This window comes from Pseudophryne corroboree, chromosome 12 (genome assembly GCF_028390025.1).
Source record: "Pseudophryne corroboree isolate aPseCor3 chromosome 12, aPseCor3.hap2, whole genome shotgun sequence".
NCBI lineage: Eukaryota > Metazoa > Chordata > Amphibia > Anura > Myobatrachidae > Pseudophryne > Pseudophryne corroboree.
Genome location: NC_086455.1, coordinates 151,696,020 through 151,721,353, shown reverse-complemented (window position 1 = coordinate 151,721,353; position 25,334 = coordinate 151,696,020). Strand labels below are relative to the sequence as shown.

Genomic DNA, 25,334 nt, shown 5'->3' with positions numbered 1-25,334 from the left:
AGAGAGGTGGGGAGAGACAGAACGAGAGAAGGGAGGAGACAGTGAAGGGTTGAGACTGCCATCCCCTAAATCCACCCCCCCACACACTAGGGATGGACATCGGAAGCCAACCATCAAATGATGGCTGGGCTTCCACCATCTAAACTTTCGATGCGATGGTAACTAACCATCGCATCAAAAGAATTAGATGGAAAAACCCATATGCGCAATAACCCTTCAGCGAGGCAGGGGGCGGGACTGTGGGTGGGGCATGGAATAGTAACAATGCTGTTATAAGGAGTGGCGCATGCGCAGTATTCATGCGGAGCGGCCGGAGAGGACGGAGTTGGACAGAGCATCTGTCAACAGTGGGAGGAGCCAGAGGTGGAGCAGCAGGATGTCACTAGAGTGAGTGACAGCAGTGACTGATCTATCCAACTCACTCACTCATTGACAGAATACCACAACAACACACACAGACGTGTGACATGCTGGGAGTAGTAGTCAGGAGGGCAGTGTCTTCCGATCCCGACACCCAGTGCAGGGTGCACTGCTTACTAGCTGGTTCATAGGTAAGAACAATGATAGCCTCCTGAGCTGTGTACCTAGCTAGCTGGCTGCTGCTGCTGCAGGGGCAAGGGCTGCACTCTGATTGGTTTTCACCACCTCAGAGAACCAATCAGAGCTAGTTTTGTTACCTGTTGCCTAGGTGCAGCCTAGAGAGGGGGAGGGATCATCAGAGTAGTCAGGTCTGAGGCAGGCAGAGGTGCAGAGACATCCTCCCACGAACCCAAGATGCCCTGAAGCAGACACACAGCAGCCGGGAAGGAGCCAGGAACAGTGTAACTCTCAGGAATTAAAAAAACAGTAAACATTGCTACACCATCGGGATGCCACCATCGAATGGTAAAAACACTAACATCGAAAGAAAACCATCGATGGGTAGCAAACATCGACCATCGATGTCCATCCCTGCCCCACACACACGCACACGCACACACACGCACACGCACACACCTACAGACGACACTTCGTACCTTCCTCAGCAGCGGGTTCCTGTCATTAGCAGCAGCAGCAGCGGGTCCCCGTCATTAGCAGCAGCAGCAGCGGGTCCCCGTCATTAGCAGCAGCAGCAGCGGGTTCCCGTCATTAGCAGCAGCAGAGAGATTGAGGGGCAGATGTATTAACCTGGAGAAGGCATAAGGAAGTGATAAACCAGTGATAAAGGCAAGGTGATAAACGCACCAGCCAATCAGCTCCAATATGTAAATCACCAATTAGGAGCTGATTGGTTGGTGTGTTTATCACCTTGCACATATCACTGGTTTATCACTTCCTTCTGCCTTCTCCAGGTTAATACATCTGCCCCAAAGTAACAAGCAATCAGTTACTAACTGTCATTTTTCAAACACAGCCTGTAACATGACAGCAGCTGATTGGTTAGTACTATATCTCTCTCCCCACTTTATTTCTCTAGTATAGTATTACGGGCACCGCCTGACATATGAGCTAGTGGTCCTAATGAATTTTGTTTCCAGGAATATCGACTCAGGGCAGACTTCTGCGTTGTTCAGGTGACCGGCCACGTTATCGGCAAATTACCTTTTATTTCTCCTGACCCCCACAGCGATACGCAGCTCATGTGGCTTCATGGTGCAGGTAAGAGTTGCCATATCTCTGCTTACCTGTTGTGATCAGGTCCTGTTAGAAAACACATTACAATGACTTCTGTTGGCCATGCTACAGATTTGATGAGCCAGGTTTGGTAATGTGGATTATAGTGCCACGTGTGGCTTTATTATAACCGATTAATATACAAGCAGAGGTTAACGGAGGAACTCCATCGGTGGCTGGGTGTGTGAGGTCTCCGGGAAACCTAGGAGTGTTACCATATCTCTGCTTTCTACCCGCTACGTGTGTGACGGGGCAGATGACCAGATTGCCCTGTATAGAGCCAGCAATATCCTGCAATTGATGGGACTCCCAGATTGAAGTGTTTTCTATTCCGAAAGGGGTGGTGGTGGGGGGGAGGGTGTAACGAGCCGCGCGCTGCCATAAAGTGTGAACCCGGTGGTGTGGCGGCAATTTTTTTTATCTTGGGAAAACAAATGATTTACTTAACATTTTTATTATACTATAACGTGTGGATTTACATTAGTAATAACTTAATAGTGTTTTTTTTTAACCTAATTTTTGAATGGATTATCTTGAAAATAAACCACAGAATGTATTAAACATGTTATAATAGCCCTTAACATAGCCAAAATGAGCCAGCATTCCTGCAAATCCTTCCCCAGTAAATATAGAGGCCGCCATATTCTAGACAGATATCAACCGAGGTTATGTTACTGTGTGTTCTATGGGACACTGCAGAAGTGCCAGCTCTGCAGTCTAATATGAATGACTGTAAAACCCCTTTCACATCGCACAAATAACCCAGTATCGACACGGCATATTGCCGTGTCGACATGGGTCAGTGTGCGATGTGAAAGCACTTTGGCCGAATTAGCGGGTCGCCTGACCCGGTAATTCAACCCGGTATAAAAGAAGGATTATACCCGGGTTGAATACCGGGTCAGGCGCAGTGTGAATGGGAGCCGTGTCGATGCGACACGGTTCCCATTCACAGCATAGGGAGAGGAGGCGCAGGAGATTAGCTCATCTCTCAGCGCCGCCTCCAACCCGCCCTGCTGCTGCTGCGCCCCCCCCCCCCACCCCCGCTGCTATGGCAACCGACCCGGTATATTGCCGGGTCGGAAAGCCAACAACAGCAGAGTAAATGCCGGATCCCACCCGGTAAGGACACATTTCTCTTACTGGGTGGGATCCAGCATTTGCGATCTGAAAGCGGTATAACTTAGGCATAACAAGCAGCAATGCACATAGAATTAAACGGGCAGAAGATATGTATATCTAAGAGGCTGTGGTGTTATTACCCTCCAGCACTTGCTACAGTAGCTGCATTCATGTAGTAGACTTAGGGCCCCTATACATTAGGCCTATGCCGCTGAGGTGCCCGACGGACGACCCGCCGGCTGTGGGGGGTGTCACCCAGACCGATAGCAATGCATGCTAATATGGACAAGATTGTCCATATTGGCCTGCATGCATAAAGGGCCCTACACACTGGCCGATACCACTGAAAGATATGAACGATCTCGTTCATATTGTTCAGTGTGTAGGCACCAACGATGAACGATGCGCAGCCCCGCGCTCGTTCATCGTTGGTGACGGCTCGTTTAAACATGCAGGCCAATATGGACAATCTCGTCCATATTAGCATGCAGGGCTATGGAGCCGGGTGACAGGGGGGAGTGAAGAAACTTCACTCCCCCTGTCACTTTCCCCCCCCCTGCCGCCGCCGAGTCGGCCGCATCGGTCGTCGAGCACCTTGGCGGCACATCGCCATGTGTGTAGGGCCCTTAAGCGACCCGGCACCAACGATGAACGAGAGCAGGGCCGCGCATCGTTGGTGCCTACACACTGAACGATATGAACGAGTTCTCGTTCATTAATGAATGAGAACGTTCATATCGTTCAGTGAAATCGCCCGGTGTGTAGGGCCTATTACCACCAGACCAGAAGGTATTTATTACATCAGTACGGTAGGCAGTTTGTGGCTGAACTACAACTCCCAGAATGCCCTGGCTGTCAGAGGATAGCAAACATTATTATTCCACATCAACAAAGGATTTCTTATTTCTAGCTCCTGATGTAGTAAATGTTTTTTGCATGAAGCTGTTCTTGTGTGATTTAATAAGGCGTAAGTATCATCCTGCATGGCGCCATTCTTCTGTGACCGCTACTTCCAGCCGGCTGTATATGTGCTTTCTGGTTATTTAATCATTTAGTATATTTAGGTTAGAAACAGTTTGCGGGCTACTTATAACTGGGTTTTGTTATTGGTGTCGTTTGTACATTCCAGCTTTTACTCCGTAGGGTATCACAATGTCCTGTCACTGGACAGTGGGTGACGTGAATACTTCTCTATGTTATGCCTTGCAGGCCACTCGTGGAATATGTACGCTGTCAATTAAATGCACAGCCATAGGGAAACATGAAATGGATCACGGCAAATCTATCCCATAGAAAATACATTGTAGTAGCCTAGAAATTATCTATAGCTGCCCCAAACTGACAATAATTGAATAATACACTACTTAAATTGTTAGAAGGAAAGAATTGAATAACGGTGCATGTTTGTCACATCTAATATTATTTATACAGTTCCCATTTATGGGCCTTTTTAACAGGATGCGGTCAGCGTCGCGGCCCTGGGGGTGTCGGCGGTCAGCGTCCCGGCACTGGGGATGCCGGTGGTCAGGTGACAGACGCCGGAATCCCGATACCACCTGAAATCCTGGAGCTGGAACCCCTAACGCTGACATCCCGCGGGCAAGTATCGAAGCAACTCTTAGTGTTAGGGCCCAGGGTGAAGGGGGGTTTGGAGTTAGCCACGAAAGGAGGGGAGTTAGCTGCAGCCGCCAACCCCTGGGTCTTAGCCCTAGCCGCCACCCCCACTATCTTAGCCCTAGCTGTCACCCCCATTATCTTAGCCCTAGCTGCCACCTCTGGCGGGTTGTGGTAGGTGGCAGGGGAGGGGTAAAACAATTACCCCATCCCCTGTCGGCATTCTCATGGTCGGGATGCTGGTGTCGGTCATGCGACTGCCGGGATTCCGTATCACACCTGTTTCTCTAACGTCCTAAGTGGATGCTGGGGACTCCGTCAGGACCATGGGGTTTAGCGGCTCCGCAGGAGACAGGGCACAATAATAAAAGCTTTAGGATCAGGTGGTGTGCACTGGCTCCTCCCCCTATGACCCTCCTCCAAGCCTCAGTTAGATCTTTGTGCCCGGCCGAGAAGGGTGCAATCTAGGTGGCTCTCCTGAGCTGCTTAGAATAAAAGTTTAAGTTAGGTTTTTTATTTTCAGTGAGTCCTGCTGGCAACAGGCTCACTGCTACGAGGGACTTAGGGGAGAGAAGTAAACTCACCTGCGTGCAGGATGGATTTGCTTCTTAGGCTACTGGACACCATTAGCTCCAGAGGGAGTCGGAACACAGGTCTCACCCTGGGGTTCGTCCCGGAGCCGTGCCGCCGACCCCCCTTGCAGATGCCGAAGTTGAAGAGGTCCAGAGGTCCAGAAACAGGCGGCAGAAGACTTCCAGTCTTCATAAGGTAGCGCACAGCACTGCAGCTGTGCGCCATTGTTGTCAGCACACTTCATACCAGCGGTCACTGAGGGTGCAGGGCGCTGGGGGGGGCGCCCTGGGCAGCAATGTATTATACCTTTTTTATGGCTAAAATACATCACATATAGCCCTTGAGGCTATATGGATGTATTTAACCCCTGCCAGATCTCACAAACTCCGGGAGAAGAGCCCGCCGTTTTAGGGGGCGGGGCCTATTCTCCTCAGCACACGGCGCCATTTTCCTGCTCAGCTCTGCTGTGACGAAGGCTCCCAGGCTCTACCCTGCACTGCACTACAGAAACAGGGTTAAAACAGAGAGGGGGGGCACTTATTTGGCGATATGATTACATATGTGAAAATGCTATAAGGGAAAACACTTGTATAAGGGGTTGTCCCTGTATAATTATAGCGTTTTGGTGTGTGCTGGCAAACTCTCCCTCTGTCTCCCCAAAGGGCTAGTGGGGTCCTGTCCTCTATCAGAGCATTCCCTGTGTGTGTGCTGTGTGTCGGTACGTGTGTGTCGACATGTAGGAGGACGATGTTGGTGAGGAGGCGGAGCAAATTGCCTGTATTGGTGATGTCACTCTCTAGGGAGTCGACACCGGAATGGATGGCTTATTTAGGAATTACGTGATAATGTCAACACGATGCAAGGTCGGTTGACGACATGAGACGGCCGGCAAACAAATTAGTACCTGTCCAGGCGTCTCAGACACCGTCAGGGGCTTGTAAAAACGCCCATTTACCTCAGTTGGTCGACACAGACACAGACACTGACTTCAGTGTCGACGGTGAAGAAACAAACGTATTTTCCTTTAGGGCCACACGTTACATGTTAAGGGCAATGAAGGAGGTGTTACATATTTCTGATACTACAAGTACCACAAATAAGGGTATTATGTAGGGTGGGAATAATCTACTTGTAGTTTTTCCTGAATCAGATAAATTAAAGTGTGTGATGATACGTGGGTTTCCTCCGATAGAAAATTATTGGAGGTATACCTTTTCCCGCCAGAAGTGAGGGCGAGTTGGGAAACACACCTTAGGGTGGATAAGGCGCTCACACGCTTATAAAAACAAGTGGCGTTACCGTCTCCAGATACGGCCGCCCTCAAAGAGCCAGCTGATAGGAAGCTGAAAAATATCCTAAAAAGTATATACACACATACTGGTGTTATACTACGACCAGCAATCGCCTCAGCCTGGATGTGCAGCGCTGGAGGGGCTTGGTCGGATTTCCTGACTGAAAATATTGATACCCTTGACAGGAACAATATTTTATTGACTATAGAGCATTTTAAGGATGCATTTCTATATATGCGAGATGCGCAGAGGGATATTTGCATTCTGGCATCAAGAGTAGATGTGATGTCCATATCTGCCAGACGATGTTTATAGACACGACAGTGGTCAGGTGATGCAGATTCCAGACGGCACATGGAAGTATTGCCGTATAAAGGGGCGGTCCATCGGACCTGGTGGCCATGGCAACAGCTGGAAAATCCACTTTTGTTACCCCAAGTCACATCTCAGCAGAAAAGGACACAGTCTTTTCAGTCTCAGTCCTTTCGTACCCATAAAGGCAGGCGGGCAAAAGGCCAGTCATATCTGCCCAGGGTTAGAGGAAAGGGAAGAAGACTGCAGCAGGCAGCCCATTCCCAGGAACAGAAGTCCTCCACAGCTTCTGCCAAGTCCGCAGCATGACGCTGGGGCCATACAAGCGGACTCAGGTGCGGTGGGGGGTCATCTCAAGAGTTTCAGCACGCAGTGGGCTCACTCGCAAGTGGACTCCTGGATCCTACACGTAGTATCCCAGGTGTACATTGGAAATTCGAGACGTCTTCCCCTCACAAGTTCCTGAAGTCTGCTTTACCAACGTCTCCCTCCGACAGGGAGGCAGTATTGAAAAAAAATAAAAAAATTCACAGGCTGTATTCCCAGCAGGTGATAATCAAAGTACCCCTCCTACAACAAGGGAAGGGGTATTATTCCACACTATATTGTGGTACTGAAGCCAAACGGCTCGGTGAGATCTAAAAGATTTGAACAATTACATACAAGGGTTCAAATCAAGATGGAGTCACTCAGAGCAGTGATAGCGAACCAGGACGATATGGTGTCACTGGATATCAGGGACGCTTACCTACATGTCCAAATTTTGCCCTTCTCACCAAGGGTATCTCAGGTTCGTGGTACAGAACTGTCACTATCAGTTCAGACGCTGCCGTTTGGATTGTCCACGGCACCCCGGGTCTTTACCATGGTAATGGCCGAAATGATGATTCTTCCTAAAAGAAATATGGACGCTTTCCTGATAAGGGCAAGGTCCAGAGAACAGTTGGCGGTCGGAGTAGCACTATCTCAAGTAGTTCTACGACAGCACGAGTGGATTCTAAATATTCCAAAAATCGCAGCTTTTTCCGACGACACGTCTAATGTTCCTAGGAATGATTCTGGACACAGTCCAGAAAAGGATGTTTTCTCCCGGAGAAGAAGACCAGGGAGTTATCCGAGCTAGTCAGGAACCTCCTAAAACCAGGAAAAGTATCAGTGCATCATTACACAAGGGTCCTGTGAAAAATGGTGGTTTCTTACAAAGCGATCCCATTCGGTAGATTTCACGCAAGAACCTTTCAGTGGAATCTGCTGGGAAAATGGTCCGGATCGCATCTTCAGATGCATCAGCGGACAACCCTGTCTCCAAGGACAAGGGTGTTTTCTACTGCGGTGGCTGCAGAGTGCTCATCTATGAAAGGGCCGCAGATTCGACATTCAGGACTGGGTCCTGGTGACCACGGATGCCAGCCTGAGTGGCTGGGGAGCAGTCACACAAGGAAAAAATTTCCAGGGAGTGTGATCAAGTCTGGAGACTTCTCTCCACATAAATATACTGGAGCTAAGGGCAATTTACAAGGCTCTAAGCTTAGCAAGACCTCTGCTTCAAGGTCAGCCGGTATTGATCCAGTGGGACAACATCACGGCAGTCGCCCACGTAAACAGACAGGGCGGCACATGAAGCAGGAGGGAAATGGCAGAAACTGCAAGGATTCTTCGCTGGGCGAAAAATCATGTGATAACACTCTCAGCAGTGTTAATTCCGGGAATGGAAAACTGGGAAGCAAACTTCCTCAGCAGGCATAACCTCCACCCGGGAGAGTGGGGACTTCAGCGGGAAGTTTTCCACATGATTGTAAACCGTTGGGAAAAACCAAAGGTGGACATGATGGCGTCCCGCCTGAACAAAAAACTAGACAAATATTGCGCCAGGTCAAGGGACCCTCAGGCAATAGCGGTGGACGCTCTGGTAACACTGTGGGTGTACCAGTCAGGGTATGTGTTCCCTCCTATGCATCTCATACCAAAAGTACTGAGAATCATAAGAAGGAGATGAGTAAGAACGATACTCGTGGTTCCGGATGGGTCAAGAAGGACTTGGTACCCGGAACTTCAAGAGATGCTCACGGAAGAACCGTGGCCTCTACCTTTAAGAAAGGACCTGCTCCAGCAGGGGCCTTGTCTGTTCCAAGACTTACCGCGGCTGCGTTTGACGGCATGGCAGTTGAACGCCGGATCCTGAAAGGGCATTCCAGATGAAGTCATCCCTACCCTGGTCGAAGCCAGGAAGGATGTAACCGCAAAACATTTTCACCGCATTTGGCGAAAATATGTTGCGTGGTGTGAGGCCAAGAAGGTCCCTACAGAGGAATTCCAACTGGGTCGTTTCCTACATTTCCTGAAAACAGGACTGTCTATGGGCCTAAAATTAGGGTCCATTAAGGTTCAAATTTCGAACCTGTCAAATTTCTTCCAGAAAGAACTGGCTTCAGTGCCTGAAGTTCAGACGTTTGTAAAAGGGGTACTGCATATACAGCCTCCTTTTGTGCCCCCAGTGGCACCTTGGGATCTCAATGTTGTTTTGAGTTTCCTAAAGTCACATTGGTGATCCACTCACCACTGTGGAATTAAAATATTTCACATGAAAGGTGAAGATTCTATTAGCCCTGGCTTCAGCCAGGCGTGTGTCAGAATGGGCGGCTTTATCATATAAAAGCCCATACTTAATTTTTCATTCTGACAGGGCAGAATTGAGGACTCGTCCTCAATTTCTCCTTAAGGTGTTTTCTGTTTTTCACATGAACCAACCTATTGTGGTACCTGCGGCTACTAGGGACTTGGAGGACTCCAAGTTACTTGACGTTGTCAGGGCCCTGAAAATATATGTTTCCAGGACGACTGGAGTCAGAAAATCTGACTCGCTGTTTAGCCTGTATGCACCCAACAAGATGGGTGTTCCTGCTTCTAAGCAGACGATTGCTTGCTGGATTTGTAGTACAATTCAGCTTGCACATTCTGTGGCAGGCTTGCCACAGCCAAAATCAGTAAAAGCCCATTCCACAAGGAAGTGGGCTCATCTTGGGCGGCTGCCCGAGGGGTCTCGGCTTTACAACTTTGCCGAGCTGCTACTTGGTCAGGGGCACACCCTGACTGAGGAGGACCTGGAGTTCTCTCATTCGGTGCTGCAGAGTCATCCGCACTCTCCCGCCCGTTTGGGAGCTTTGGTATAATCCCCATGGTCCTGACGGAGTCCCCAGCATCCACTTAGGACGTTAGAGAAAATAAGAATTTACTTACCGATAATTCTATTTCTCGTAGTCCGTAGTGGATGCTGGGCGCCCATCCCAAGTGCGGATTGTCTGCAATACTTGTACATAGTTATTGTTACAAAAATCGGGTTATTCTTGTTGTGAGCCATCTTTTCAGAGGCTCCTTCGTTGTTATCATACTGTTAACTGGGTTCAGATCACAGGTTGTACGGTGTGATTGGTGTGGCTGGTATGAGTCTTACCCGGGATTCAATATCCTTCCTTATTATGCACGCTCGTCCGGGCACAGTATCCTAACTGAGGCTTGGAGGAGGGTCATAGGGGGAGGAGCCAGTGCACACCACCTGATCCTAAAGCTTTTATTATTGTGCCCTGTCTCCTGCGGAGCCGCTAAACCCCATGGTCCTGACGGAGTCCCCAGCATCCACTACGGACTACGAGAAATAGAATTATCGGTAAGTAAATTCTTATTTTTTAAAACTAACATGAGCTATTCAATTGTGTGCACGTTTCATTTTTACTTCTTTATTTTACTCTTGGTATGAATGACTCATTTTTAGCCTGTTTCTTACCTACAAGCATGTATTATATTCCCATTGCATCCGTTCCATTGCACTTGCCTGTTGATGATAGACATTCCCATTGGATAGGGCGTACATGGGCCCTCATTCCGAGTTGTTCGCTCGCTAGCTGATTTTAGCAGCATTGCACACGCTAGGCCGCCGCCCTCTGGGAGTGTATCTTAGCTTAGCAGAATTGCGAACGAAAGATTAGCAGAATTGCGAAAAGAAATTTCTTAGCAGTTTCTGAGTAGCTCGAGACTTACTCACAAATAGCGATCAGTTCAGTCAGTTTCGTTCCTGGTTTGACGTCACACACACGCCCAGCGTTCGGCCAGCCACTCCCCCGTTTCTCCAGACACTCACGCGTTTTTCCCTGGCACGCCTGCGTTTTTCCGCACACTCCCAGAAAACGGTCAGTTTCCGCCCAGAAACACCCACTTCCTGTCAATCACACTACGATCACTTAAACGATGAAAAATCTTAGTTCGGGCGTGAGTAAATCTACTAAGTTTTGTATTAAAATACTAACCGCATGCGCATTTTTGCCTTAATCGCTCCGTTGCGAAAATCGGCAACGAGCGAACAACTTGGAATGACCCCCCATGGATGTGTAAAGATTCTGGAATTGTTACTATTTCTGTCTTTCTTTCTGAAAGTGTAAACGTGTTGGAAAAATGATAAATAAATATATTTATGCAAAGTTGTTTTATTATATTACTTTTTGGTGAGCCCTGTGTATAAGAAATATAAGAAGTATTGCAATTAACATAAGTTGATGAGTAACTGTGGGTACACACTGATAGACATATCTGCCGATCAATTGATCTGCAGATATATCTATCTATGGACGGATCGGGCAGTGTGCTGTGCATACACACTGGCCGTTCCGTCTGGGCTGACGTCATGAACTGGGCGTGCGTGTACACACGCCCGCCCAGTTCAGCTGTCAATCACCGCCGGCTGCCGCAGCTTGTGTACGGGCGGTCGAATGATCGCCCGTACACACGCGGCGATGCGCCAATATATCGTTAGACAGGGGGCCACACACACTGCACACCCTGAACCCATTTAAGTGTATTTATTGCTCTGTCAGCCTGGCGCTGTCTGCCTGGTGCTGTTGGCATAGCTGTAAATATTAATGGGAAAATGGCTGCAGTGGCCATTTTCCTGTGATTCACACATGTGCAATAGACATGTCCCTAGGAACACAGCACGGGGGCCATGTTACCAGAGACCTGAACATGCACAGTAGACTGTGGCACAATGATAGAATCTACTACACCGCTGGAGAGGAAGGGGCCCAATCGTAGCCTGCACACAGGTCCCCTCCTCTCAAAGTGCCTCTGCATCCCCCCTTTGCATACCTCCCAACATTGTTGGACAGTGGAGCGGGACCCTGTAGCATTATGTGCATGACATCTATTTACCCGCTAATTACCCATGTGCTCCCCTAAAACTCCCCCTCTACCGCGGTACACTGCAGCCCATGGGTGGGCCAATCCTAGGAAAACTGTACTGTCCCGCTGATCAGGGCCATCTTAACAGCAGTGTAGGACCCTGGGCAAAGCAATGCACTGGTGCCCCTACCCAACCTCCAGCGGTAGGGGTGGGGGGTGCTATCAGCGGCAGCTTTGATGTCGTGCAGACGGTAGGGGGTGTTCTATCTTCTGCTCAGCATGTAGAACCTGGAGCTGTAATTTCTGCTAATTACAGATGGGGCCTCCCTCATCATTGCAGTTTCTCCACCTAAACAGAGTATTTGTCGCACCTTAGTTATAGCTCAGGATGTTGAGGTGGTGCATGGAGAGGCGCGTTGAGGTGCAACAACATACACAGCATGCAATACACATCTTCACCACTGGGTGGCTAATGCTCCACTAATCCAGTACTGTAGAGCAAATAGCGTTGAATGGATATACAGTACAGTACAGTAAACGTACTGTAATAGTGTACTCTTAGCAAGCTCTGTGTTCAGTGACAACTGTAATGTAATACACACAGACCAGTGCTCAGATGGAGAGTCAATCAGGAACTTTAAGTGTATAGCATACTGTAAATAATGGGACGCTGTAGAAAATATTCATTCTCTGTCGGGACCAAAAAAATAAATCAATAAATAAAAATAGTGTATACAGACGCAAACTTATGTGTTAAGGCAATGGTCCATTGCTCAGTCTCATAAAAATAAGACCTCATAATTTGAAAAGTCACACTTGTATATTTGTGTAATAAGTTGCACCTACAATTTTTATTTTTTATTTTGACTGTATATCTGTGTGCATGTCTGAGACTGTATACAAAGTATGACAGGACTTATTTTAGCAAAGTTATATAAAATCTGTGGATGCTAATCTTTACACAAATATACAACACAAGTGTGTCCTTTGCGGGAATCGAACCCTAACTCACGGGCACGGCAACCATCGGTGATACCACTATGCCAAGCTGTGTAGAACTCTGAACTGTGCTTTTCTTTATGTGCATTGGAGACGCTGAGCCAATCTACAGATGTGTCCTTGTACATCCTTGCTGCAGCAGGGCCGAAACTAGGGGGGGGCTAGGGGGGCAGGCGACCTGGGCGCCGGATTGGAGGGGGCGCCGAGACCCCCAAACACCGCCGCGGCACTTTTAAACCCCCTTCTCCCGAGTGCCCAGCTCGGGGGGCGGGGTTTCGCGGAATGACGCGATTGCATCGTGACGTCACGGCGCAAACGCGTCATTCAACGAAACCCCGCCGGAGGAGGGAGAACTGAAGGGGGAGCCCGGAGCCGCGCAGACGAGGAGGGAGAGGCGGCTGAAGAGCGGCGAGAACCGCTTCAAATGTAAGTCAGCCCCTCTCCCTTCTTCTCTCTCTCTCTCTCTCTCCCCACCACCTGCCGTAATGTTTAAAATGGGGACCTGTGCCAGCGTACTGTGTAAAATGGGGACCTGTGCCAGCGTACTGTGTAAAATGGGGACCTGTGCCAGCATACTGTGTAAAATGGGGACCTGTGCCAGCGTACTGTGTAAAATGGGGACCTGTGCCAGCGTACTGTGTAAAATGGGGACCTGTGCCAGCGTACTGTGTAAAATGGGGACCTGTGCCAGCGTACTGTGTAAAATGGGGACCTGTGCCAGCGTAATGTGTAAAATGGGGACCTGTGCCAGCGTACTGTGTATAATGGGGACCTGTGCCAGCGTACTGTGTAAAATGGGGACCTGTGCCAGCGTACTGTGTAAAATGGGGACCTGTGCCAGCGTACTGTGTAAAATGGGGACCTGTGCCAGCGTACTGTGTAAAATGGGGACCTGTGCCTGCGTACTGTGTAAAATGGGGACCTGTGCCAGCGTAATGTGTAAAATGGGGACCTGTGCCAGCGTACTGTGTAAAATGGGGACCTGTGCCAGCGTACTGTGTAAAATGGGGACCTGTGCCAGCGTACTGTGTAAAATGGGGACACTTGCCAGCGTACTGTGTAAAATGGGGACCTGTGCCTGCGTACTGTGTAAAATGGGGACACTTGCCAGCGTACTGTGTAAAATGGGGACCTGTGCCTGCGTACTGTGTAAAATGGGGACACTTGCCAGCGTACTGTGTAAAATGGGGACCTGTGCCAGCGTACTGTGTAAAATGGGGACACTTGCCAGCGTACTGTGTAAAATGGGGACCTGTGCCTGCGTACTGTGTAAAATGGGGACCTGTGCCAGCGTACTGTGTAAAATGGGGACCTGTGCCAGCGTACTGTGTAAAATGGGGACCTGTGCCAGCGTACTGTGTAAAATGGGGACCTGTGCCAGCGTACTGTGTAAAATGGGGACCTGTGCCTGCGTACTGTGTAAAATGGGGACCTGTGCCTGCGTACTGTGTAAAATGGGGACCTGTGCCAGCCTACTGTGTAAAATGGGGACCTGTGCCAGCGTACTGTGTAAAATGGGGACCTGTGCCTGCGTACTGTGTAAAATGGGGACCTGTGCCAGCGTAATGTGTAAAATGGGGACCTGTGCCAGCGTACTGTGTAAAATGGGGACCTGTGCCAGCGTACTGTGTAAAATGGGGACCTGTGCCAGCGTACTGTGTAAAATGGGGACCTGTGCCAGCGTACTGTGTAAAATGGGGACACTTGCCAGCGTACTGTGTAAAATGGGGACCTGTGCCTGCGTACTGTGTAAAATGGGGACCTGTGCCTGCCGCAATGTGTAAAATGGGGACACTTGCCAGCGTACTGTGTAAAATGGGGACACTTGCCAGCTTACTGTGTAAAATGGGGACACGTGCCTGCCGCAATGTGTAAAATGGGGACACTTTTTCCTGCCGCAATGTGTAAAATGGGGACACTTTTTCCTGGATATGAAATTTATGTTAGAAAAGGCAGTTTTTCAGGTTAAAAAGTTCTGAAAGAGATATATATATATATATATATATATATATATATATATATAATATTTTTATTCATTTATTTATTTATTTATTTATTTATTTATTTTATTATTTTTATTTATTTATTGTAAAATAATTTTATTTATTTATTGCGGGGGGGGGGGGTGTCAAATGACTACCTTGCCCCGGGTGACAGAAATCCTAGTTTCGGCCCTGGCTGCAGTCACGCTAAACAGCCCTTTAAGTCACACCATGCGGTGAGACTCAGTAGCACCGATCGTCTTTGTTTGGGTTTTTTCCGCAAAAATGTGTTTTAGACACAAAGTAATGTAATAGGATGCACAAGCAGCTTCTGCTGATCAAAATTATATGCAGCATGCCTATATTCTGTGTGTGACTGAGACTGTATTTGCATATAAAATGCTCTGTTACAGTGTTTTCCTGGAAAACACTGTAACGTTTCATTTTGGATGCAGATAGGGTCGCTATTACACACAGATTGGTGAAGTGCATGGTAACCATCGGTGATACCACTAGGCTAACATACAGTAGTCACAGATATGTACAGTGAAGTAGTTCTTGCGCTACAGTATATTTCAATGGAGACCACACTCATGCGCAGTGGTGATTCTTGCACTATAGTATTTTATTGGACACCACACGCATAAGTGATCGTTATTTTCAGAGCTACATCTGGTGGATAATAGCTGGTATTACACTCACTGGTAACGCCATACGCCTCACTAAGGTGGTCATTCCGAGTTGATTGCTAGCTGTTTTCGGTCGCTGTGCAGCGATCAGGCAAAAAAACAGCAATTCTGCGCATGCGTATGCGGCGTGATGCGCACGCACGACATACTTTCACAACGGCCGTTGCAGTTTCACACAAGGTCTAGCGACGCTTATCAATCGCACTGCTGGCCGCAGAGTGATTTACAGGAAGTGGGTGTTTCTGGGAGGTAACTGGCCATTTTCGGGGAGTGTGTGAAAAAACGCAGGGCGTGTTCGTGACGTCAAAACAGGAACTAAATAGTCTGAAGTTATCGCAAGCTAGGAGTAAGTCTGGAGCTACTCTGATGCTGCACAAAATTATTTTGTAGCCGCTGTGCGATCCTTTCGTTCACACTTCTGCTAAGCTAAGATACACTCCCAGAGGGCGGCGGCATAGCGTTTGCACGGCTGCTAAAAGCAGCTAGCGAGCGAACAACTCGGAATGAGGGCCATGGTTTTGCCCAACTGCTAACAAATTTGCTGCTGCGATCAACTCTGAATTACCCCCTAAGCTCTATGCGCCACCCTGCGACCAGGTACACTGCGACTCAGTGACCGGGACAAACGCCATAGGCGGTATAGATGAACGAGGCTCGAGCAATTAACAGGCTTGGGTGTGCACAACTGCTTTGAAGTCAGATATCTCCGGTTCCCCAGGGCAGATTTGTAAAAATCTGGTACCCCTGAAAAAACGGGACCCTCAGCTATCAGCCTAGTGCTCTTATACTCCTGGGGCCCTTGTACAACTGCCTATTGAGCTCATACAAAAAAGATGGCCTTGCCGCTGAATGTAGGACAGTTGGGAGGTATGCCTTTGATATTTTTCTGGTACATGCTCCCGAATAGGTATTGGCATTTTTCAACATAATGTAATATTGCATAATACGTCCAATATTGCTGCAATATTTTTACACACGTACATTAATGTCTGTTTCCTTTTTATTCTGGCAAACTGATATTATGAGATTTCCAATGAAACAATTGTAATGACATGCAGACAACTCCTGTGGAAAGATTTCTGGATGAGACGTTATACCCTCCAGGTCCATGAGAAACTACTTGCCCTAAGATAACGCAACTCTTTCCTGATAACAGCGGAGCACTGTGGTACAGAACAGCTTGTGCTTTCCACCAGGGAAAGTAGAACAAAGAGATAATAGTAATGTCTTTACTGTACACATAGTTATTTGCATAGTTCATTTTACTGGGGCTAAATCCCTGATGAGTACTATAGGTAAAGAGAAGAAGTAGGAAAACATCTTTAATCCTAATAAAGCCAATTGCATGTCTAAAACTAGCTTAGTCTTATGGGGGTAATTCTGAGTTGATCGCAGCAGCAAGTTTGTTAGCAATTGGGCAAAACCATGTGAACTGCAGGGGGGGAGGATATTACATTTGCAGAGTGAGTTAGATTTGGGTGGGTTATTTTGTTTCTGTGCAGGGTAAATACTGGCTGCTTATTTTTACACTGCAATTTAGATTTCAATTTGAATACACCCCACCCAAATCTAACTCTGCCCCTCCTGCAGTGCACATGGTTTTGCCCAACTGCTAACAAATTTGCTGCTGCGATCAACTCAGAATTAGGCCCTATGGGGGTCATTCCGAGTTGTTCGCTCGCTAGTAGTTTTTAGCAGCCATGCAAACGCTAAGCCGCCTCCCTCTGGGAGTGTATCTTAGCTTAGCAGAAGTGCAAACGAAAGGATCGCAGAGCGGCTACAAAATATATTGTGCAGTTTCTGAGTAGCTTCAGACCTACCCAGCGCTTGCGATCACTTCAGACTGTTCAGTTCCTGTTTTGACGTCACGAACACGCCCTGCGTTCACCCAGCCACGCCTGCGTTTTTCCTGGCACGCCTGCGTTTTTTCAATCACTCCCTGAAAACGGTCAGTTGACACCCAGAAACCCCCACTTCATGTCAATCACTCTACGGCCAGCAGTGCGACTGAAAAGCTTCACTAGACCTTGTGTGAAACTACATCAGTCGTTGTGAAAGTACGTTGTGCGTGCGCATTGCGCTGCATACGCATGCGCAGAAGTGCCGTGTTTTTTTCATCATCGCTGCGCAGCGAACATTTTCTGCTAGCGATCAACTCGGAATGACCCCCTATGTGCGATGAAAGTACAGAAGTCTGCGGTTTTCATAGTTTTCACCTGCTTAACCATTCAACCATAGGTCCATCCGTCCCTGAACTTAATCAACTGCCTCTGTGTCTTCCCTGTAAAACCCATACAAGCTTTGCTTATTATGATTGCTTTGTACTGTGTCAGAGAACATTGATGTTGGACTTGCAGCAGCCTTTACATTTGCAGAAAAATATACAGTATATAATTGATATGTGGAAATGAAGGGAGCTTATACGAGACAAAAAGTCATAGCAGGTCATGTTATAGAGAGGAGAAAACGTGCTGTTGTGCTCAGTATTGGTACGGACAGCTAGCAAGCACACACGTCCTGCCACCGTCACATCCAATATACTCACTCCGTCTGCATTAAGCCACTAATATCTTTTGAGGATGGAGAATTACATTTAGCTTTTACACAGTGGAGACACATTATTATGACCACCATCTAATAGCCAGAGTAAATCGTGTAGAGCACAGGTTCTCAAACTCGGTCCTCAGGACCCCACACGGTTCATGTTTTGCAGGTCACCTGTAGATTTTTAAAATGTGACAGTTGGTGATACACAGTGCAGTTGCTGGGTGACATGGAAAACATGAACCGTGTGGGGTCCTGAGGACCGAGTTTGAGAACCACTGGTGTAGAGCAAAGGCAGCAGCTAGCCGTTCACTGAACTGTCATTTTAGACACACGTCTGGTAGCCCCCAGGTTTGTTTTGACGGTGTGCTGACCCACTGTAGCGCGCCGGGTGGCCCTCACGCACCTTTGTAGCCGACGTCCACCTCTCACATCAATTGCATGTGGTGCTCTACAGTTTCCACATCCGTTACTCGCAATGGTGCCCAGTGGCAAACGCAGCATTTCTAGAGGGGGGTTTCCAAATGTAATCCACAGTCTACCACTCTGCAGAACATGGAATACAGTATTAATATGTAACACTACAGACAGTCTATAGTATAGACTGTATCAAACATTTAAGTAATATACAGTAAATAAGATAAGTGGTCATGAAAAAGGTTAAACATACTATAATAAATAAATATGCAAACACAAAGGAATCTATACTACACTTTCTAAGCACACATCCTTCCACCTCATGATAAGGCTCCTGTCTCTTCTTCCTGGTAGCTACTCTCTGGTCCAGTGCACTGATTGGATGCTCAGATCCACACACAGCAAACTTGGTAGAAGAAGCTGATACCACTGGGCATGTGTAGCAGCTCCGCTCTGTCTCTCAACTTGCATGATGTGGCAGCAGCTCTAGTAATCGTATTATATACCATTGCTATTGTCAAAATGTGAGCCAATTGCCAGGAGAAGGGAGGTTTCCGGGCAACCAGAAACCCCCCCCCCGCCGCGTTTGTCTATGGTGCCATTTGTCCAGTCACGATAGACCTTCACCACAGCAGCACGCAAACAGTTCACAAACTGCGCTGTTTCAGAAATATTGCCACCCTTGGCCTGAAAGCTGATAATCATCCCTTATACAATTCGGTTAAATCACCACTTTTATCCATGACAGCAACGAGTGATATGTGTGCAGACGGCCTATCACACACCTTATATACCCACCAAGCCAGCGCACAACACATGACGTATTTGATGAGCTACACAATGCTGATGTCAAATGTAGGAGGTTTTCAGAATAATGTGACTTGACCGTTTTTAATAGCCTTAAAAGTACCAGTTAACTATAGATGGAGCAATAATAGAAATTAACAAAAGTTAAACGGTCACCATTTTTATTTATCTTATTAAAGATAATGACGGAGATGCATCAAACCCTGGAGAAAGATGAAGTGGAGAGAAAGTACCAACCAATTAGCTTCTAACTGTCATTATACAGGCTGTATTTTAAAAATGACATGAGCTGTTTGGTTGGTAAGTTATCCCTTTCCATTTTATCTCTATTTCCAAGGTTTGATACATCTCCACATAACCTAAAGAGAATGATGTGGCTAAGAAAGCATTGTGTTCTAGGCTCTAGCCTAATGTTATCTATTCCAATACCCTTGAGTTAGATATAAGCCCTTGCATTGCTCAACCACTGGGAGGAAGCTCTGGTCACCTCTTTTGGGCATAGACAACTCACTCCGCAAAAGGGAGGTGCTCCACAGCTACCACTTGTGCTCTAAATGGGCCACTGAGAAGCAATGCTTACCTTTTACCAAAAGAAAAAGTTTGAACATAAACCCACTTCAAACACCTAACAGACCAGCCACGTGCAAACACAAGGAATGGAGGGCTCAAGTATCTGCCATCAATGAGGAAGCAGATCCAACCCTTTATTTAAGATCCTAACCCCAATCTAACAGCCTTTTTGTTGGAAATACGCTATATGTGTATAGTAGTTGTTTGGCAGAGTAATGTAGACACCAGCAGAATTTATAGTTGACAAGTCCAGTGGCTTAACCAGTAGTGTGATTTACTGATAAGTGAAGGTATTGTGGCACTCACTTTTACACTGGTTGAGGCATACAGCGGAGATACAGTAGCAGCAGAGTGGGGTTCTGACAACTCCCCAGCCGGAGATGGTCTCTTGGATGCGGGTAGAAGTGCAGTTTGCTTGAACAGTGGTATAGCAGATAAAAAGTCACAGGTCCCTTGAAGCTATGATGGAGACATCCATCTCCCACTATGTCACTTATATACAAGATGGTGCCGTACATATGCAGTATTAACAACACCAGCGGCCATCTGGGTAAGAGAAGGAAGAATCATCTCCATGTCAATGTGCATTTACCAAAAGGTTGGATTCTGCCGCAAGATGATTGACAGTGCTTGGCGTTCGTGGGGCATGAAAGTGGGGGCATGGTATTCCTGCAGTACCCTGTACCTGCCGTCTACAAATAAAACCAGCATCCTGGTCAAGGGCTCTCTGTGTGGTCTCACAGTCACTTTTACATCTGCTCTGCACCTTTTTGTGATTACCATCCCGACAGGATATTATAACTTGAAAATCATTACTTGGAGTGTAATAATGACAAAAAAAAGTCACAAGTTTAAATGTAAAACGCTTTTCTAAAAACTAAGGCACAGAAATGTTCATGTTCACTTGTGAAAAATCGTCTGCCTAAGAAATGGTTGGAGTATGGACAATCCATCAGTAGAAGACTGACAGAAGAAATGACAATTTCTAAAAATACTTCATTACTTTTGAACATTCCTCCTTGTCCAAACCACCTCTGACATCACTGAAAGAAGTGTGTTGGTATGTTAATGGCTTTTACAAATGGTAGCTTGCAATTGAAACACTTTTCTAAGTCTCCTGAAACCTTATGTTTCTTCATACCCAGAGATACATGATCTATTAAGTGATGCAAGATGTCTCTAGGAAAATGGAAGCTGAAGTATTTTCATTCTTCTCTCAAAATAATAGGACGGTGATCATCTCAGTTGTCATTTGTCCTCTGCTTTTTGACCATTTCACTAACTTTTACATATATAGTATGGCCCAGCTTTTCTGGCCATAGACTTGTGTTACAGTAAATGCTTATATGAAAAAATCTATAATTTATATGTCAATAAAGTATAGATTTTTTTCTATAGAATCAGTAATATATAATGGAACTGACTTTGAGTAATTAATTCATATAATGGGGCATAGGCAGCAACACTTGGCGAGAGATAAAGTACCAACCAATCAGCTCCTATCTTTTACAAACTCTAGAGGGGTCTATTTACTAAGGCCTGGATGAATATGGGCCCTCATTCCGAGTTGATCGCTCGCTAGCAGATTTTAGCAGCCGTGCAAACGCATAGTCGCCGCCCACGGGGGAGTGTATTTTCACTTTAGCAGGAGTGTGAACGCCTGTGCAACAGTACGTCTGCAAACACATTTTGTGCAGAAAAAGACCAGCCCTGTAGTTACTTATCCTGTGCGATGATTGCTGCGACGAGTGACACGGTAATGATGTCAGATACCCGCCCAGCAAACTTACTGCCTTGCTCCGGGTGCCATAAATCCTAGTTTCGGCACTGGGTAGACTTGACAGTTAAGAATAAAACGTGTTTCTTCCAGCTGCTGAAAAGTATACATTTTGCTAAGAAGTCACATATGGATGAAATGACAAATTAGTGTATTGATTGTATTGTATTGTGGAAACCTGGAATAAAATTGGGACATAGGGCCCGATTCTGAGTTGAAAATTTCTGAAAAGCCTTACGGTGCATGCGTTACAAAGAGTGCGCCCACAAAGGTGCTGTTGCAAACAGGACAGACGGTGCAAACCCATCTTATTGCATCATAATATGATTCACATTCAACTTGATTAATATACGACCACTTCTGGTAATGTTACCTTAGGGAGAATACTTTCCATCTCCTACTGCACTTCTTGTCTGGCTTTTTTCGCGTTATCCCAGCAATAACCTAGATGGCAATGTTTTATATTTCGTAAAGCTTACCTATCTCCAAGTAGGTGTTACCAGATAGAGATTATACATGCCCAAAATGTGCAGCTAATATGGCAGGTTCATATCACTGCTTATGGTAATTCCTCAAAATAAAAAATTTTTGGAAAAATTTATGAGACTTTACAATGGATCATCATGGCAAATTTTTCCCTCTTATATCTGACTGGAGATCCTCCCTAGTGGATTTAGGATCTTCAGCTGCCCATAAGTGCCTGTTACATATGTGTATACACACCACCCCTCCCACTGTGGTGTTTTATACAACACAATAGTTTTTGTTTTTGGATGGAATGAGTGGAGGCTTTGATTGTTTATTGACATATTGTTGCTTCCAATTAAAACCCAGATATGTGTTTCCGTACGACGCTGTGTTTCGAGACTAAGATACTCCTTCAGGATGACCCTGTAGTAGAGTCATGTTATGTTTTGGTTTTTTTGTTAGCTTTTTTCATAAAGCTTTCAAAAGTAGTATTTTTTTTAGTATTCAGGGTTATGGTTGTGGACAACTGTAGTGTGCTATATTTATTGTTTACCGCCTCCACCTGGAAGATATAGGGCCAACCAGGACTGGAATGGCACTCAGGGGAAACCCCCGGTGGGCACCACTGCCTTTGGGCCCAACTCCTCCACTAGGGATTAGGTACTAGAGTCTATCCTAGTACACTTTAATTATACATTATACCTATGTTACATTATACTGTACAGGACTATGGTGTGTTTTCTCCAGTGCATTAATCTGCTACATTATCATGCATTCACTAGCAAGGGGCCCATCCCATCACTCTCTATTGGCTAACCAAGCCTCTGTGGTGGTTGGCCACACCACCACAATTACCTGGCCACACCCTTAAGCACAGGCCCCTACCACTGCATTTCCCCAGTGGGCCCTTCATGCCCCAGTCCGACACTGGGGCTAAATGTAAAAGGCAGCAATGTGAGTGAGCCAGAACAATTCCGGCAAGATAGTCCTTATATTTAAACAGCAATTCGTTTAAAGGCAAAACCAAGTTGATTTTGCCTTTAAATTAATTGCTGCTTTAAATCTAGAGACTATGGGACTAATTCCAAGTTGATCGCAGCAGCAAATTTGTTAGCAGTTGGGCAAAACCATGTGCACTGCAGGGGGGGGGGGGCAGATATAACATGTGCAGAGAGAGTTAGATTTGGGTGGGGTGTGTTCAATCTGAAATCTAAAATGCAGTGTAGAAATAAAGCACCCAGTATTTACCCTGCACAGAAATAAAATATCCCACCCAAATTTAACTCTCTCTGCAAATGTTATATCTGTCACACCTGCAGTGCACATGGTTTTGCCCAACTGCTAACAAACTTGCTGCTGCGATCAACTTGGAATTACCCCCTATGGGCCTAATTCAGAGTTGATCACACAGTAAATTTGTTAGCAGTTGGGCAAAACCATGTGCACTGCAGGTGGAGGGGAGGGCAGATATAACATGTGCAGAGAGAGTTAGATTTGGCTGGGGTGTGTTCAAACTGAAATCTAATTTGCAGTGTAAAAATAAAGCAGCCAGTATTTACCCTGCACAGAAACAAAATAACCCACCCCAATCTAACTCTCTCTGCACATGTTACATCTGCGTCACCTGCAGTGCACATGGGTGGTCATTCCGAGTTGTTCGCTCGTTGGCGATTTTCGCTATGCTGCGATTTGCTGCTAAATGCGCATGGTACGCAGCGCGCATGCGCTTAGTTATTTAACTATAAACTTAGCAGTTTTGCTGTTGTTCGTGCAGCGCTTTTCAGTCGCACTGCTGATCGGTGAGTGATTGACAGGAAGGGGGCGTTTCTGGGTGGTAACTGAGCGTATTCCAGGAGTGTGCTAAAAAACGCAGGCGTGTCAGGGAAAAACGCGGGAGTGTCTGGAGAAACGGGGGAGTGGCTGGCCGAACGCAGGGCGTGTTTGTGACGCCAAACCAGGAACTAAACGGACTGAGGTGATCGCAGTCTAGGAGTAGGTCTGGAGCTACTCAGAAACTGCAAGGAATTATTTATTAGCAATTCTGCTAATCTTTCGTTCGCTATTCTGCTAAGCTAAGATACACTCCCAGAGGGCGGCGGCCTAGCGTGTGCAATGCTGCTAAAAGCAGCTAGCGAGCGAACAACTCGGAATGAGGGCCATGGTTTTGCCCAACTGCTAACAAATTTGCTGCTGCGATCAACTCTGAAATACCCCCCTATCTCACCAGAACTGCAGGCTATTACATTTGGTCCATAGAAAGCTTTAATAAGCTTGATTTCTTTGCCTGAATGATACCCTTGTTGCTATCCATTGCTTATATACATACAGGCAGTGGCGGTTCTTGCCACGGGCAAGCGGTACTTTTGCCCGGGCGCCGGCGCCATCCGGAGGGCGCCGCACCAGGGCAAGATCCGCCACTGTGCCCCCCACAGTGCGCTGCTGTGCCCCCCCGCTTTGAAGGGAACCAGACGCGTAGCGTCTAGTTTCCCTTCATTGAGAGGACCTTAGTTGTGCGGTGCGCGATGACGTCATCGCACACCGCACAGCAAAGTAATCTCCATGAAGGGAAACTAGACGCTACGCGTCTAGTTTCCCTTCGTGTAGAGGACCTTTGCTGTGCGATACGCGATGATGTCATCGCGCACCGCACAGCATAGTAGCACAGACACTAGGGGTCATAATTGACCTCTAGTGTCTATGCTGTTCTATGGGAGAGACGTAATAACGTCTCTCCCATAGATCGAAGAGAAGAGAGAGGGGAGAAGAGCGGTGCCGCCGGCGGAGGGGGTCTGGATCAGGAACGGGGATGGTAAGTATTCTTTTTATTTATTTATTTATTTTCTTGCAACGTTGTGACCACGCCCCCTATTGAAGCCACTCCCCCATATTTTGCCCGGGGCGCCACAAGTCTTAGAACCAGCCCTGCATACAGTATGTCTTATAGTACATTTATATGCAACTTGTGTCACATTCATAAATTTAGTTTTCCTTTTTTGATGTCCTACTTCATTGAAAAAAATATATTTTAAAAAACAAAACCAAAAAACCCAAAGATCTGCATTTTAGTCTTCAGTTAAATCAAATCTAACAGTTTGGTGGGCAAAGTTACGGATGACTTGTGGGGACTTTGAACTCACTTGTAAATCGAAGTCCATCTTATTTACCCTGATATCTCTAGAAGAAAAAAGCTATTGTTTGACAAAGTATACAGTTCTGATGACAAAGGGGACAAAGGGGATGGTTACAAACTGATGTTTACTCAAAATGTATTGAGCACTGAAATGTTTGCACGCAGTATTCAGAAATACAGCATACTACCAGATTTCTACTTGCCAAGCCAAGTTAC

The 25,334-nt window shown here is 46.7% G+C and overlaps 1 protein-coding gene across 3 annotated transcripts in view; it reads left to right on the top strand.

Moving 5' to 3' along the window:
* Positions 1-362: 362 nt before the first annotated feature.
* LOC134981056 (uncharacterized) overlaps positions 363-25,334 on the top strand; it is a 162,837-nt gene continuing 137,865 nt past the window's right edge. Inside the window, exons 1-2 of one of the 3 annotated variants that reach the window (XM_063948195.1) lie at positions 363-551; positions 1,518-1,638. In XM_063948195.1, coding sequence (XP_063804265.1) covers positions 1,620-1,638 — 19 coding nt within the window. In that variant the 5' untranslated portion in view covers positions 363-551; positions 1,518-1,619. Of the gene's footprint in view, positions 552-714; positions 886-1,311; positions 1,419-1,517; positions 1,639-25,334 lie in introns of those variants that run through there. The other 2 variants (XM_063948194.1, XM_063948196.1) reach the window with 2 other exon arrangements.